This window comes from Lepeophtheirus salmonis, chromosome 5 (genome assembly GCF_016086655.4).
Source record: "Lepeophtheirus salmonis chromosome 5, UVic_Lsal_1.4, whole genome shotgun sequence".
NCBI lineage: Eukaryota > Metazoa > Arthropoda > Copepoda > Siphonostomatoida > Caligidae > Lepeophtheirus > Lepeophtheirus salmonis.
In genome coordinates this window covers 28,126,168-28,143,108 of record NC_052135.2, presented here as the reverse complement: position 1 = coordinate 28,143,108, position 16,941 = coordinate 28,126,168, and the positions used below count along the sequence as shown (strand labels likewise).

The 16,941-nt window shown below is 30.3% G+C and overlaps 1 protein-coding gene across 1 annotated transcript; it reads right to left on the bottom strand.

Annotated features, from left to right (window-relative positions):
* Window positions 1–7,500: 7,500 nt before the first annotated feature.
* Window positions 7,501–14,772, bottom strand: LOC121118351 (uncharacterized). Its single transcript, XM_040712925.2, has 3 exons — window positions 14,432–14,772; window positions 12,765–13,712; window positions 7,501–8,711 (listed from the first exon to the last, which is right to left on the bottom strand). Exons 2-3 carry the CDS (start codon window positions 13,701–13,703, stop codon window positions 8,517–8,519), a joined length of 1,134 nt encoding a protein of 377 aa, XP_040568859.1. The 5' UTR covers window positions 13,704–13,712; window positions 14,432–14,772; the 3' UTR covers window positions 7,501–8,516.
* Window positions 14,773–16,941: the final 2,169 nt, after the last annotated feature.

The window sequence follows — 16,941 nt, the reverse complement described above, 5'->3', positions numbered from 1 at the left end:
CATGTTTTGGAACGCTCTACGCAATTTGTGGAAAAAATACTGACTTCAATCATTGGAAGTTATTTAGAAATTGTACAAGAAAATTGTTGACTTAAATTTTGGTGTGTGTGTCAAACCAACTCCTGATATTATGAGCTATAAACAAAAGCTGTTACTTTTTCACCTAGTAATTAAACCTTTCAAACTATTCATAATGTAGATATTTAAAGAGATATGATATAACTTTTCATTATATTCTCTCAACTTCATTACTTGCAACAACAACCACAAAAAATAGATAGTTGAACTGACACCATAACTAACCTACCAAATCTAAGTAACATGAATAAATGAGACATACGTGACTTGATCATAACAGACCAATAATAAGAAATACATATTTATTATTGTTGTTTAAGGACATGAATGGGGTTATAAGTAATGATGTTGTTAAGAAGATGGTTGGCAGTATGGAATGTGCATATATGTATGCTTGTGCATGTCTCAAAAGGCTTAAAAGAATGAAGAGAAAAAAAACTGGGAGTGAATGAACATGAACATCCTTGAAATAGTAAATAAAACAAAAAAAATCTGATAATAATGTTCCAAGTATTTATTGCATTTTGACGGAAAAACTTTTAATGAAGGCCAGTGGGGAAATACCAAGTTTGTAAATGCTTGTAAAGTCTTTATCATCCTATATCCTCATTCGAGAATATTTTTTATTTTTTTACATTTCATAAAATTTAAAATATGAAAGTCTTCGTTTTTTTGATTCATTGTTTGATGTCTCTGGTAAGATAGGCAGATAAGATAGCCTTCTCATCTATTGATGAGAAGGTCTGCTCTTTGGAATTCTTCCATACAGACATTGCACGTTGAGCTTATTTCTTTCTACTTACATAGGTGGGCTAGAAAAGGCCTATTTCCAGTGTAGGTTTGTAAAACGAGTCTCAAATTTTCTCTTCCGAGCTTGATACACTTCGACTTCGGCTTATTAAGCATAGTATGTACATGTTTCATAATTTGATCTTTTTTATATTGATATGACCAGTATTGATAGAAGTCACGAACTACCTTCTTTATGTAGCTTGGATATTGTTGTTTTTAGCCTAAAATGCTGGAGAAGATTACACGTACGAAGACTGGAAAGCTTAGCCAATTCCTCAATCTTTATTTCACCTAAAAATGAGGATGGGATTCTTCTTCAGAGTCCTCATACAAAGGAAGGATTCAATATTTAACTACCAAGTCCCAGGCATGAAACACAACTCATTTCATTGGTAGAGGATCCCATCCAAGAGGGAAGACCCTCTTATCTTCATACGGCAGGATTCTAGGCAAGACTCTCCATTGTATCAAATGTATCCCTCATTCAGTCATTTATTTTGTGGAGATATCAACAGGATTCGGGATTCCCATATAAGTTTTCATACGACTTGATTAACATCTAAAGTGGATTCACACAAGTATCAAGTAATTTTTGAAGAATATCTACACTGATGCCTTTGGAATTATAGTGTGGAAGAGGAATCGGTATAGCTCTCAGCCTCTAACCACACCATAAAAAATATCACGTTTAGAAGGACTCGACTCCCACTTAATTACACATAGGGAACTCCTATCCATTAGATTTTGAACAATATAATATTCAAATTAAAAATAAAATAATTTATTAACAAAGAAAAAAAAAAAATTAATATTAATTTAACCCTTCTATCACATTCAGCTAAACTGAATTTTTCTTTTTAATTCTTCTACGACTTCCATTTTCCTTTGTACTTCCAAATCGTTTAAGACGAATGTCATCGTTCATCTTGGAAACGAAATTTTATAAAAAACAATTGCTGTAAACACGTGAAACTCGGGGAAAATTTTTGTCCCTCACATTATGTCCATGTACATGCATATTCCAAAACTTGGTTGATGTTTGCGTTTTCTAATATTTTTACTGTTAAAATTTGGAAAAGCCATGACCTTGCATCGTTTGATTTTATTTAGTACCTTAGCTTCTTCGTTTCGCATGATAATAATACTTAGGTTATTAGCCAACAGTCATATTATTATCGTAAAATGGGATAGACATACTAGACCACCTCGATTTATTTGATTGATAAATCCATCTCTCTTTCTAACATGGTTCAAATTATTATCATCAATTTGGACATTAACTTTAGTAATAATTTCCTCCTCCCATTTGTCTATAAGCTCCGAATCTCTGCTCTAATTTGGCAATGCCAATCTTTCCGAGGAGGATATACTTAAATCCTTTTTCCTTGACTAAGTATTCTACGATTTTAGGAAAACAATCCATAGTTTTCCAACACAAAACATTGTTTCTCTAGATAGACATTTGCTTTTATCCATGGCCTCCCATTCATTTAACCTATTTGAAAAATCCTACAAAAAGGTCATATTTTCATCATGAAGACTTATAACCGGGACTTTTGAAGAATTTTGCATTTTAGTAAGTACCTACGTAAGGTGTTCTAATATTCACAATATTCCACCATCTTCTAATTATTTTGAAAAACAGGACAGTTTTTCGACACTCTTCATTGTTATCCTCATTAGCGAAGTACTCTAAAGCAGCCACAGTGCTATCATGAAAAAATATTCTGGATAACATGACATTGCAGAGATTTATAGGCTTAGGATTGAAAACCTTGATTGAAAGTTTATGGGTATATTTGAGTATTTTGCCCACTTCTCGTTCATAGAACATTCGAAAATGCTTCAAATTTGCTGCATCCCTTTAAATGGAGGACAAATGAATTCTTCTCTACTTAGCAAATTTTTGTTAAAATTTTTCAGAATATGAACTGGATCAAAAACTAGAAACTCTTTGATCCTTGTTTATTGGATTTTGGATCCATGGAAGAATTTTTCTGTTGCCCAATTTTTCAAAAAAATTTCGATTTCTACCATCGGACGAAACCACCACGACATCAATTTAGACTCTATTCAAAAATTTTAGTACTTTTGTTAAATGTTTTTCCAATAAGTTCGCGTCTATTTTATTGATGAGGAACATGCCAACCATATCTTGAAAGCCGCCAAAAAGTGATGAAATTATAAAATCATATTGTTTTGGACGTGTAATCTTTTTCAGCATTTAAGGCTAAGAAAAACAATATTCGAGTTTCCAAAGTCCAAAAGACATACACCATTCCATTAATAAAATATAACTTTTACAAGAATAAAACATGAAAATGAGACTGCAGCTGTCAGCCAATTTATTTCTGTCTTTAGTGCTTTGATTTCTAGTAGTCCTTGGTTTAACTTTCCCACTCTTAGTATACAGGTTGCGTGATTTAATTTACAAAAACTTACGTTTTTTGAAGTATTTGTCACAAGCAACCTATTAATATTATATATATATTATATCATATATGTACATTAATATTATGCGATAGTATATTTTTTGGAAATCAAAACCTTATTGTTAAAAATAAACACAAATACCTACATTTTATTGTATTATAATAATTTTGAACTCCTTGTACCGTTATGGCTATTACTACATTTTTTTAAATATATATGCTACTACGAGCATACGAAGACTGAGTTCCAATATCAGTTATTCATCTGATGATAAACTTATTTCCATAAAGAAGACACTTGGCTTTGGGGACAGAGGGTTATAATTTTGAAACTAATAAAAAAAGAATAAATTATTTTTGTTTTATTTTCTTTTTGATTTTTAGAAAAGATATCGTGGACCTTGGATTTAATTTTTGTGTTTCATTATTAAAATTTTATATTTCAACTCAGTCGATGTTAAAAATGCACTTTTTTTTCTTCATGAACCTGGAAATTTCATGTAACGAAAAAAAAAAACTTATTGCGTAAGTTAAAAAAAGAGGACATATCTGGCTTTATGAATTATTGTTAATTTATTCTTATGAGTAAATACATTTCACTTAAAATATTATATTATCCCAGTTTCCCCCATTCTAGAAAAATATTTTTTTTTGGAAAATAGCTCCTAAAACTATATCTTTTATTGTATTGAATGAGCAATTATTGTAAGTCCTTTATTGTTATTATTAATTATTATGATTATAATTGTTTGATATGGTATATTTAACATAAATGTATGATGGTTTATTTTTTAGTATGTTGATTATATTTAATTTAATCATTCTTTTTTAAACTTGGAACTTCAAATATATTTCGAAATACTCTTCTTTGTCGTTTCATTAGTTATTAATCTGAGAAACTGGTTCATAATTAATAACAATTTCATGGAATGTGACGTTTTCAAATCTACTGTAACGGATAAAAAACGCCTAAGTCAATAATTCGTAGTATATCTTGATTAAACATTTCTCTAATAAATACTTTCGTTAAACCCTCAAAAATCATAATAAAGTAGGAATCTGATAATCACATCAGTATTTCATCTCTATCCTTCTCCTTGTACGCGTTTTTCTCTACAAGATTATCAACTTTGACTATAACTAGAGTTGTGGGAATTGTGTTTTGCACAAGCGCGCCCGCAAATACATCTTCAACTATCTGGTTCCTCTGTTTTCTTTCGGATATAAACAAATCTGTATTAAAAAATCATACTTGATGATCAATGGGTAATTTCGAACATACTTATAAGATTATGATTTTTTTTAATATTACAACTTATCTCAAAATTTACTACATATAGAAGCTATCCTTCACCAAAATATAGCTTTACTTGGTATTATTTAATCAATATGATATTATCTAGAAAATGTCTTAATGTTAGTTAGAATTTATTGTATGATACAAATAGTATAAAATATTAATTGTCATAATATAAAACTTTGGTATGCAAGTATAGAGAAGCACAATTTTGATTATTTGACGATGCAAATAAAATATGTGAAGTATATATTAATGGAGAATAGTAGAAACGGCAAAGAATAATCCAAATAGTCTAAATGATTTAGTATGAAAGGGTATTAACGCAAATACCAAGTCATGTGGATTCAATATATATCAAAGAAGTCAAAGCTGTGGAAGATCGTGGAATAAAAACCAAGAAAGATTGTGTAGACAGTGTGGTTTCCAATTTCCTCATAAGAATAGGAAAGTTTGCCTTGCAAAAAGCGTCGAATGCACAAGATGTGGTAAAAGATGTCACTATGCAAGAGTATGCAGGTGTCTAAAAGAAAAATCTATTTCAATCATCAACTCTATTCAAAACTTTGAACAAAATAAATTACCCATTGATGCACTGTATGTCCATGGAAACTACTTCAAAAATATAATAGCTACATATGACAGTGGTGCAATTGTATCTGTCGCTGGATAAAGAGTTAAAAGTAAATATCTATTCCAACCCAATTAAAAGAGTATCGTTTAGAATACATCTTTACCTTAAATTATTTATTTACTTACACATAAAAGAGGGATAGTTGTATATTTTTAATATATAACTTCCCCATAAATAACTTTATAAATTTGTATTATATTCTGTAAATTTATGCACGACAAAATATATTGTTAGTTGGAGAACATCAAACCCATCATTACTGGAAGTGTACTCGTAACTTCTTAGTGACCACTGACTATAAAGGATGAATAGATAATTTTGGCACGAAATCTAAAGAATAGAAATGAGGCAATAAAGTAACAAATTATTTATAAGATATTGTTAAAAGTTACGTGCTGACAATTAAATGATAAAATAACATTCATTCCATTTGGTGATTAATAATTCTCTCGATTTCTCATTACTTAGTTTAGACCTGCTTTTTGCATTGATGATATTCATCATACTAAAGACTCTCTCAGCATCACAATTGACAATTGGAGTATTTTTGTATATAAGGTTTTCACTTTTTGAGAGTTCCTTTAGTTTTGTGTAGCCAGGATTCTTTTGCAGTCTTGAATGGCTCTTCCTCCAAATCTTGAGTCAGATTTTCTACTATGGGTAGGCTGGTAAGAAAAGCAATCTTTTCTCAAGTATAGTTTTTGCCAAAGGTATTTGTCGAAAATTTTCCTGCATAAATACGACTTCTTCTCTTAAGGACTCATTATTAATTACTTCTTGTGCTCTTTTGGTTGCTGCTAAATCTTCATCAAGGATGTTTAAATATTCTCTAAAGACGTCGAAGTGATGGTAGTAGTACTCAAGTGGTTTTAACCAAGTTCCATATCTTGTTATAATTGGTAATGGAGGGAGGGGAATTTCGTACGAAGCAGTCAATACTTCCTTTCTTCTTCCAGAATTCAAAAACATCTTCTTCACATTGGAAATAAGTTCGTTCGTTAGAAGAAACTTTTGTTGAACCATACCTGCAACTCTATGTAATCTATGAGTAATACATGTAATGTGAATCAATTCCGGAATTTTTTTTCTCGAAGGTCTTCTCCTACTTTGAGACAATACGAGACGGAATCATGTATAAAAACTTATCTCAATCTCAATATCAATCAACTCAATAAGGTAAGGTGTCCCACAGAAATGTCCGGCCAAAAGGCCAATCCAAATTGCCATCATTGACCTCCCCTGATGATCTCTTGTCTCATCTAGTGCAACTAAAATATACTTTTCTAAACGTTTTCTTTTATTCTATTTAAAACTCCTTGACATACTTCCCAAACCAAGTTGTTAACGACCTATCGACCTGGAGAAGTTTTTCCAGTATATTTTTCGATAAACTTGGAGAAATTGGTATGATCTAGAACATATAAAAGGATGTTGCACGACACAAATAACTTTGCTACGTCCAAATTGAATGATGAACCGCTTAATTCTCCTTCGTCTCCTTGATTCTTGTGTCTCTTGAACACTTTTAAGTTGTGGATGTGATGGGAGGTTTTGGAATGGCGGATTACTTGCCATAAAGAACGAGATGGGCACGAGAAACCGCAAAAACAGCAAGATATACTTTTACTTTCAAAATCATAATTCCACACATAAGTACCTCCGTTGTGTGGAAACCCGTGAAAAAAAATTACGTTTTCTTAGGCATGATGATGATGCACGTGAGAGAGCAGTAAGGGGAAGTTGCTTTACTGAAGATTAGTACAATACTGAAGATAATTTGTTTAGAAGATGCAAGGGTACCAAAGTATTTCATTCCTTTTTTTATATAATCTCTTTCAACCAATCAAATTCGTTTTTTTACAACGATTCCAACAACTCTAACTATAACTCATTCATATCTGTTTCCCATTCATCACTAATCATCCCTCATCTCCAGTACCGACTTCTCAATGTCCAGCTCTCCTTCTACAGCCCTATACAAAAACTACTAACTAGTGTAGAAATATAAACTTTATTCTTTTTATATTCTATAATTATATTATATATTTTATATTATATAAACATAATCTGTCCTAGGACAGATTACGATCATGATCTTTCCAAGGAGAATCAACGATTCTATTGGATTTTATTCTTACTGTGACACATACATTGCCCCAAAAATTATAAAATCACTTCAACAAATTTGATTAAACTAATACAGTTTAATAGCACATAGTAAGGGCTCCATGAAAGCATTTAAGTAAAAATGGTATTAAATTAAAGAGTTTTGAAATGAAAGTCGAAATACACCCCCTCTATATTTTCACATACATATGAGTAGAGAGCTACATAAATATTTCAGAATCACTTAAAAAAGGTTATTATATCTTCACAGGAATAGAATATTTACATTTTTAATATTCATTCATAACACAAATACCCTGAACGAACTGTTGAAAGGTAATTGGTTCCTTGGATACACTGCACTAAAATTTTATTCTTCTTTCCTGTCAATGGTCGATCTCGTTAAAAGGGTCTTGGATATGACAATTCAAAAACCTACTAGCAAAACCTGGACTGATTGAATCCGGACTAAATTGGGATGCATTGCTATATTTACCTTTCCAAAAAATTTAAAGAAGGAATGAAAAATCTGCCTGGCAAATATTTTATGCATATATTTTAACAATCGTAATTATACTTAAAAGGAACTTGATAACCTTAGAGTGTGTTTCAAAGGGTGATATATAAGTATTATCTATAAGAATGTGTTTTACAATAAAGTATTCAGTTATTATGAAGATGTTTGCTAAACTTATTTTTTTCGCAGTACATGATTTCTGTGTAACTTACATTTATGTTCTTAGGTATGTATCCATGTTATGTAGATAAATATATTAAATATAGAACTATAAATTACTATTTTAATTGAATGTATGTCAAGTGTAGGTAATAGGCAAGATTAATAGAAATACAGGGTTATAACCCGTGTAAGACTGATGTTTGATTTCCACCACGCTTTTTAATAGTGACATCATAGAGTATGATTGGTTGCGTGTTTTGTCAAAATCGTTCTGTCTCGCCCATCAGTTAGTACCATGCATTAAATTGAAAATTCTAGTAAGCCCGATTATATGATGGTCTAACCTTGTATTTCTATTAACTTTGGGAAATAGATATCTAATTGAATTTCTTTAATAATTATACAATATTTGATTTGCATAGCATTAAAGAAAAGACATAATTGTACTAAAAATTATATTAATAATATTTTGCTAATTTTTGATTTTATATATTCAAATTATTTCCGTTCATGCGTTGAGTGAAAAGAGGCTGGTCGGATTTTGCTATGAAATCGAGATGGGAGAGAGACTCCATTGTCCAAAAGGAGCTCTTGTCTTCTTTTTTCTGGATCAAGAATGTATTGTATTGGAGCCTCCTGCTCTTCTAAACAAAGATAGTCTCCAGGTGTGAAGTTAAACTTTTGGATTGTGGCCTGAAACAAAAAATACACACTTATATTATTTTATCAGTGACTAAGAGTTCCAATACGAAAATACATGACTTTTCAGAATTATAAAAAGAGTTTAGATCAGATTAAATATAAAAAAACATAGTTTAGTATATTTTATGTACTTTTAATCATTCGTCACTTCTCTTCCAATCCTAACGTGAGTATATCCCTGGGAACAAAGCTTATATAAAACTGTATCTATCTTAGTGTTGGATCTGCCTTAGGGACTGATTTTCTAATCAGTCTTTTTTTTTTATCGGTCTGATCTTTTTTACCATTTAACAGTTCTAAGGACGTCCTTCAGTCCTTCGGCTCCTATCTTTTTATTTTCTTCACTCCTAGCTAGGATTGAATAATATAAAAACTTAGATAATTATGAATGATAGCTAGAATGTATAATAATAAGTTTTAGCCACACAGCTCCTACATAAAACTTCAAGTATCTTGTCTTCTTGAAATAGGTTAAGTTGAACAGTTGAAAGGATTACTTCATTTCAGCTGTAGTAGTTACCATAAAAGACCAATAAGGACTGGTCCTAGGACTAGCAAACTTTATTAGGACCAGACTGATCAACTTGTAGTCTTTTTGTTTCTTCAGACCGATCCAACACTAATTTCTTCTTAAATTTGAATTAAACTGGAGAGAATAGTTTTTCTAACTTAATCAATTATTCTCAAACAAGAAATGTTTTATTTAGAATATAGCATCTCCTTATTCATCGTAAAAGTAGTTATTTATCTGAGGAATAAGGACGCATAAAAAAAAATCTTTGAAACCTCGATGACTAATTCTAGAATTTGTTAATAACTGAGAAACTAACAAAGTACCATACCAAAAAAATTGGAAACAGGATCAATAATTTTCATATAAGGTCAAGCAAAGGTAAGATGCAAAAAAATAACAAAAGGACATTTTAGTATATGGGGTGGATAAACATAGCAGGGAAGTAAAGTAAAGTTAATAGTGGCCGTACATTACTAATGTAAGTTATATGGGAGTTCATAATAATGAAATGCATTCAAATCCTACATGAAAAATAAAATAACTGAAAATGAAATTCAAGTTCAAGTCTGAACTTAATTTTTAAAAATAAAAATATAGTATGAGAAATTTTAGGATGAACATATATTTATTTATATTTCATTTGGCAGTCAGTTTTCAAGATTACCCAAATGCATTTGAATTTTGTCTAGACAACAATTTAATTTTTTGCTCTCTATGACAAGTCTAAAAAAAACTTCATCTTTAAGGAGCACTCACTATAATAACTAAAAAAAATAAGTTTCACTATTTACAATTGTATAGGTATATGCTCGAACAAATTGTAGTCAAATTCAAATGATGGAAAAATGAGATTATTTTTGAATGATTATTTGTACATACATATATATGTTAGTAGAGACTCATACAAGTCAGTTTTAAGCGTAAATATTGGAAAGCAATGCAATAAAAGATTTACTAACAGAATCTATTTTTGAAAAAACTGGCAAAAGAAGTGGATAAGGGGAAGGAAAAAAGAGGTAAACATTTATTAGTGCTACAAAATGAATTTAACATATCTAATGTTTTAAATAAATTAAAAGAAAGTTTGTATGTATAAATGTACAAGAGGGAAATAAAAATATTTTAGATATCAATTTTTCTAAGTATTTGATGTGTTTGAAGAGGAAAAATCATGTTTTAAAGATTTTATTTATAGAAAACTCACTTATTCTATTAACATACATACATTTAAAGGGAAAACGATTTTCTTTGGCATTTAAGGAAAAATAGTAGTTGAATGACGTAATACAGGGTCCAAAATATACATACATACACTCTTATTACAAGAGAGAGTAGACTCTCAAATGTCAAGTGTCATTTCCTTAAAAATATGTGGTAGACCTCAAACCGATTTGAATATAAAGTGTATCATATCAATAATAATAATTAATTAGTTCTATATTATTATTATAAATCTGCATTTCCTGAATTCTTATATGCATTATAGAGAAAAAGAATTGCATCTTTTGCCGTACGTACATATGATGTGTGCACAGATGCTACAACTTTTGGCCCTTCAAGTAATACTGTAATAAAATATAAGCTGGGTACTCTGAATGTGTTTGATCAAAATTATATATGTATGTTGTACTATATTTGAGTAATAATAGTTATTTCTACTATCTATAGGATATGAGAAAAAACTTCAGTATATAAAAGACTATAAATGAATATACATAGGTACATATATATATAGTCTTGAAAGCGAGTATAAGCAGATTTGACTTTTTTAAACAATATTTATTTTTTTTACTCTCGACTTACTTTCATGAAAAATACTTTATAAAGGTCTATAAGTTAAAGTATATATATTAAAATGTTCCATCTTTCTATATATGTATAATATATAAACTCTCCTTCTGAATTTGTCTATTTATAGAGAGAGAGAACAATAAACAATAAGAAAGCTGTTTCAAAAAATTTAACTGACTCCCGTAGATTTTTTTTAATAATTTTTTTTGAACATTTTATATATTCTTTATGTAAATTTGATATAATACCTAGGTATATAAACATATTCCTTGATCATTCATAACATATCTAATTAAGATAAATAAGTTAAATCAATAAAATTTTTGAGATAAAATATTTATCACTTTTTGAGTTGTCAGCGAGCATCTTATTTCTTCTCACCACATTCCCTTATTGTTTTCCTCTTTAAAAGAAAGAAAAACTACCTTGTCAATCCAAATTAACCTTGAGACTCGGATAAAAAAAATCGGTTCGGTTTTACACAAGGTCAAAGGTCATATACAGCAAATTTCCACTTTTTGAAATTTCTTAAATAAAAAAAAAGCATCTGCATAAGCCAAATCGATGTTGTTGTTGTTTTGTTTTTTTTAAAAGAGGTTAATTTTTGTTTTGTGGGATCAATCAAGTCCCATTGATTTTTTGCAGACATATTTTTCCATACCGAACTTGAACATAATTTTAGTTTGGTATTACAAAAATTATTATAACGGAATCCGATGTATTTATAATTACCAGACCGAACTCCCTAACACAATTCAAAATGATAATTTATGAACAGGGAAATTTAAAACTGAGTTAGTTAAGTACTTTGCAAAGCATGCCAATTCATAATTAATTTATTTTATATTTACATAATATGTATGTAGATCAAAAAGTTGTTTTTTGTGCTTGTGACACCTTCATTTTCAACATGTATCTTACATAATACGAATAAAAACAATAATAAATATCATCATTTATAAAATTGCAATCTTGACAGACAATTTGACGACGACTCTATCAAAAATGATGTCATAAGTAAAAATAAAAATAGAAAGAAACATAAAGAAAGGAAACTATCTAAAAACCCTCACAATTGCAGTCAAAAATCCGTTCGGAAGGAACTATGGTATATTTGTAAATAAAAAGAAAGACACTTTAGCCGTGTCATATGTTTTGCATAATTGAGAAAACGGAACTTTGAATCTATTTATAAAATATTTTCTCATTTTGTGCCTGAAATTAGCTAAGAATTATTTGGGAGGCGCTCCATGCAGTTGTTTTTTTCTTTGTAATCAAACTGACTGACTTCTGAAGGAGAATTAAGCCAAAGATCCCTTTCAACTAATGACCCAGGAGGACTAATGACTAATATCCACAGTCAAAAACATTACAGGCGGATAAAATGAGAAGTGAAACACATTTGTCTCTTCTTTCTATGATTACATAAATATGGATATACATATTTGAATCTAAAAGGAAATAGGTACATCAAATACTACTGCATTGCTACGTATGTCCTAGTACAATCTTAGTGGTGACTCAAACGGAGGGTATTTCTAAAATAGATCGTTTAGCATATCTTTTTCTTCCTCCCTGACAAAAATATAAATTTGGAAAATTATTCTGCCAAGGAAAGTATTATTTTTATTTTTTTTATCGAAAAATTAATTTCTATTCAGGTGTCATTTGTTTAAAGATACATTCCTCTAAATAAGGGGCAATTATAGGGATTTTGAAAGAATAAGAATAGGTCTTACCTCTGAATTAAAATCCGAAAAAAGGCTACTTGAAATGGGTAACAAATTGGAGAGCTTTCTCTTGACCAGTGCCGCCTGTTGATTTGAGTCCTCTTTAGATTTGAATGTGAATGTGTTACTAGTATAAGACTCCGGTGGAGGAGAACATCTCCCAGGTGTTCGTAGATCTAAGGCTTCCTCAACATTATGATTATAATGAATATGACGAGGATTTGGGTTATAAATCACTTTTGGAGTTATTGTTACTTCCGATAAATGAGGTAGAATAGGATAAGACAATGGTGGAGCATTTACTTTTAGGACATGCGTAATTTCACGCTTGTCAGGCTTGCGCCCACGTCTCACTTTAGCTAGAGGAGAAAAGGTTTTATTGCTATATCCACTTTTGTGCTTGTACATCATGTTTTGAAGTAAGTTCGATGCATCCAGACTCGAATTCTTTTGACTTAGATTTGATATACTTGCTGGCTCTTGCTCAAACTGTTCCTCCTCTTCTTCTCGTTGTTGTTGTTGGAATTGCTGTTGCTTTCTTAAAAGTTGCTGTTGTTGTTTCAGCCTTTGCTTTGATAAAAGTCTAGACTGAAGCACTTTTTGAACTTCAGATAATTTACCCTTTTTCACTTCACTAAATTTTGGTATCGAATGTACGAGAGAGGATCCATTTTTACGACGTCCTCCTGCAGAACGACACTCGGACTTCATCAAGAGTCTGGATGTTTTCTCTTCCTCCTCATTTTCCACTTTGCACCTTACTTTTTCTATCTCTTTACTGCTACTACTACTCTTCGTCTTTTCTTCATATTTAAATGGAGGCTTAACATCCAATTTGGAAGAAGAATGGAACAGGCCTGGTCGAAGTCGTAACTTGGGTAGAGGAGGAAGCGGAGTAATAGTAAGCTCTTCAACAACGTTTTGTCCACTTCCACTTTCAATAGACATGTCTTCACACTAAAAGGGAAATATAAAGAAAAGTGTATTTCAATCTTTGAGACAGTGAATTTGATATCAAAAATTCCTAATAATTATTAGTGGTTTGTGCTCATTGAACTAAAGGAATTCTGTTTGTTAGTTCGGAGATTAAACTGACCTTTTAAAGGTAAATATATAATTATGTTCATATAAACTACATCGGTATTAGAGTTAGGCTATTGTCTTTTTAAATACATACATATCGACATATTTACTACTGAAGGCTGCTATACATACTATTCGTAATAATAATAGCCTTTATACTACTCTAAATATGTACTATTGAAATATATATATATATGTATCCATGCAGTACTCAATATACATATATGATCAAATAAAATTTTAAAAATGACACAAATTATTTTGAACACCCTTGATGTTTTAAATACATTTACACATTATACATATAGTTGTTAGTAAATATGAGTATGTGCGACACGTATTACTGAGTATGAGTACTCTAAGGACAGGAATGTGACTCTCTTAAATAAATGTATAAATAATAATATCAAAATATTATATCAAGAAACATTTGGCGCACTCATAACTAATTGAAATAACTGCGTTTTTGTTATTCACAAGCACAAGAGTTCAAAGTCACACACACAAACCTCAAGAGGAAATAGGCTTTTTTAAATGGGGTAAAAAATAGCCCCAAAAGGTTCTTTCAAAAAAGGACACAAATAATAACTTACATGAATACGATGCAATTATGTTTTTCCTTATCCTGACACTTTTCAAATCAGAATGAACCTCATGGATAATGACGTCATGTAGAACCAATGGAGTATGAGCTGTTATTATGGGATGCTCAATTCTTTTTTTCTTTCTTTTTCGAACCACACACGGATTTGAATTCAATTTTAACTGATGATCAATTCTCAAAATTCTATATTTTTACTTGTAAGTCATTCTCACGCTAAAAATACATGCATTATCTACTACAAGCCTTAATGCTACTGTGAAAGACCCACGCGTGTGTGTATGTTTTTGTACTAATAGACATACATATATGTGTATAATTCAATTTAAAACTGACATTAGCTTTCAAAACGTATTTTCATATGTATGTATGTACAAGATACGTTCATAACTAATACGAGTACATAGGTGCTTTCCTTCAAATCTGTTCTTTTTTTTCTATTGTAAATTGAAAGTTTTAGTATTATATTATATTGCTTTGATGTATTTGTACTATATATAATGTAATATCTACATATATTTGAAGATAAGGGCGGTAGATATAGATTGTTGGACAAGCAAAAAAAAAGTATTTGGCGAATTTTTAATTGAGGAGACATGAGAAAGAGGGGAAACAATAAAGTAGGATAGGCACATACTACATACATAGGTATTAATTCAAACCTATGAATTCCTTAATACATAGTGTTAAGGAGATACATAATCACCTGTATGGAATACTTACATGCTTGTATAGGCCTTAATTATTATGTTAACTTCTAACAGGCAAGTAAATACGTAGAACAGTACATCAATAGGGACAGTGTCAATGTATGATTCGTGGAAGGACACTATGTATTATCCCGAGTTTATCTAACTTTGATACAACAATCTATGTACTATATTTATAAGTAGTTAAGTTGTATTTTCTTTGTAAGCCCCCTGGTTATCTTTATTATATCATGCAACCTCTCTTCCCATCGAATAACTATAGGCAGAAAAAAGGACCAAAATCAGTTTGTAGTCAGCCTTTCTTCCCAATTACGGAAACATGATGTCTAGAGGGCGTTTTTCTGCTAAAGGACGACTGCACGTCATCGAAGGGAAAATGGATTGAGGCATTTATCGTTGAAATATTGCACGACAACCTCATTCCTTCAGGGCAGGGGTACTGAAAATGGCTTGTATAATGGTTCTTCTAGTACACCAATGACACAAAATATACGGTCTAAACAACAAAGGAGTGCCTCAAGTGCATTAAAGTCATGGAGTGGTCTAGCCAGTATCCGGAACACAATCCCATATAAAATATTTCTTAGTGGGGAAACTTACTTAATAAACAAGGAAACTGTATTCTGTCAATTTCCTTTTTTCATGAGTATGTAAAACCTTAGTTAGGATATATTCCTTTCTATATAAGTAAATTACAGATAAAAATATGTCTATATTTTGATATTTTTTACCTTTAAGCTCTCACCTCCATTCTCAAATCTTCACTGATGCGAGGCCCTTTTTTGCTCTTTGATGTACTGTAGGTATGTTCTTCATATTGTGATATACTATTTTGATTTCTTTACATGTCTAAAACCGATAGTGAGAAACAATAATTATTTGATTTGACTCTTTCCTCTACTACATATTACTGCATGTGGCCCACCAAAAATTTTTATGAAGGGATATAAATTATATTGATTCTGATGAAGTTTCTTCATTTAAATAAATAATTTTAAATATAAATTAATAAAACAAATAGCACATGTCATTACTTTTATTGTATTTCAAAGCCTTTCCTTTAACAAGAAACAAAAAAATGGGCCAAAATATGTTGGTACATAGTTAGTCAATTTTTTTCAAACTATGGAAACATTATTAAACAATTAATGAAACTTGTCAACAGCTTAGTAAAAGCGAATTCTAGTTCAACAAATCGCCCAATAGAGCACTTTGTCATTCAGAGACAAAAATTTAATTTGGTATTTCACTGAAAAGTTTGCCCACCTCAGCTCTATTACATAATTATTCGTATTTCATTTGATCAAAAGAGGCATTATTCCTTTCCAAGACCCTAAAATGTGATATTTTGTTCTTTAAACTTCATTAAATAATCACATATGAAATATAAACCCATATTTGAGATCAACGTAAAATAAAACATAAAATAAGCCTTATTTTATGTTGTTGTTGTTATTTTCTTGCTCAAAAGTTGGCTCAGACCTACATATACGTATATAAAAAGTATAAAAATACTCCCAAAAAAATCTTAAACTAATTTTTTTTTCTTTCAAAAAACAAATTTGATATGTACAAAACTAATTACAAATTCATAAGCGGCAAGCATCAAGTACACTAGAATTAGAAGTGGAACTTAACAAATTTTGAAAAATTAAAATTGTTTTTACTATTGCTATTTATAAAGCTTATTTTATTATTGATGTGATGTGTCCAACATTCTACTTATTTGTATAATTAAAGCTATCTAGATATTGTTGTTTAAAAAATATCCCATTTACTATCAGTAAAAAAA

Bases quoted from the DNA above. Each gene is read 5' to 3' on its own strand.
- LOC121118351 (XM_040712925.2), bottom strand. From the start codon at position 13,703: ATGTCTATTGAAAGTGGAAGTGGACAAAACGTTGTTGAAGAGCTTACT. The intron at 8,712-12,764 runs GTAAGACCTATT...TTTTTGTTTCAG, and splicing joins TTTCGGATTTTAATTCAGAG to GCCACAATCCAAAAGTTTAA.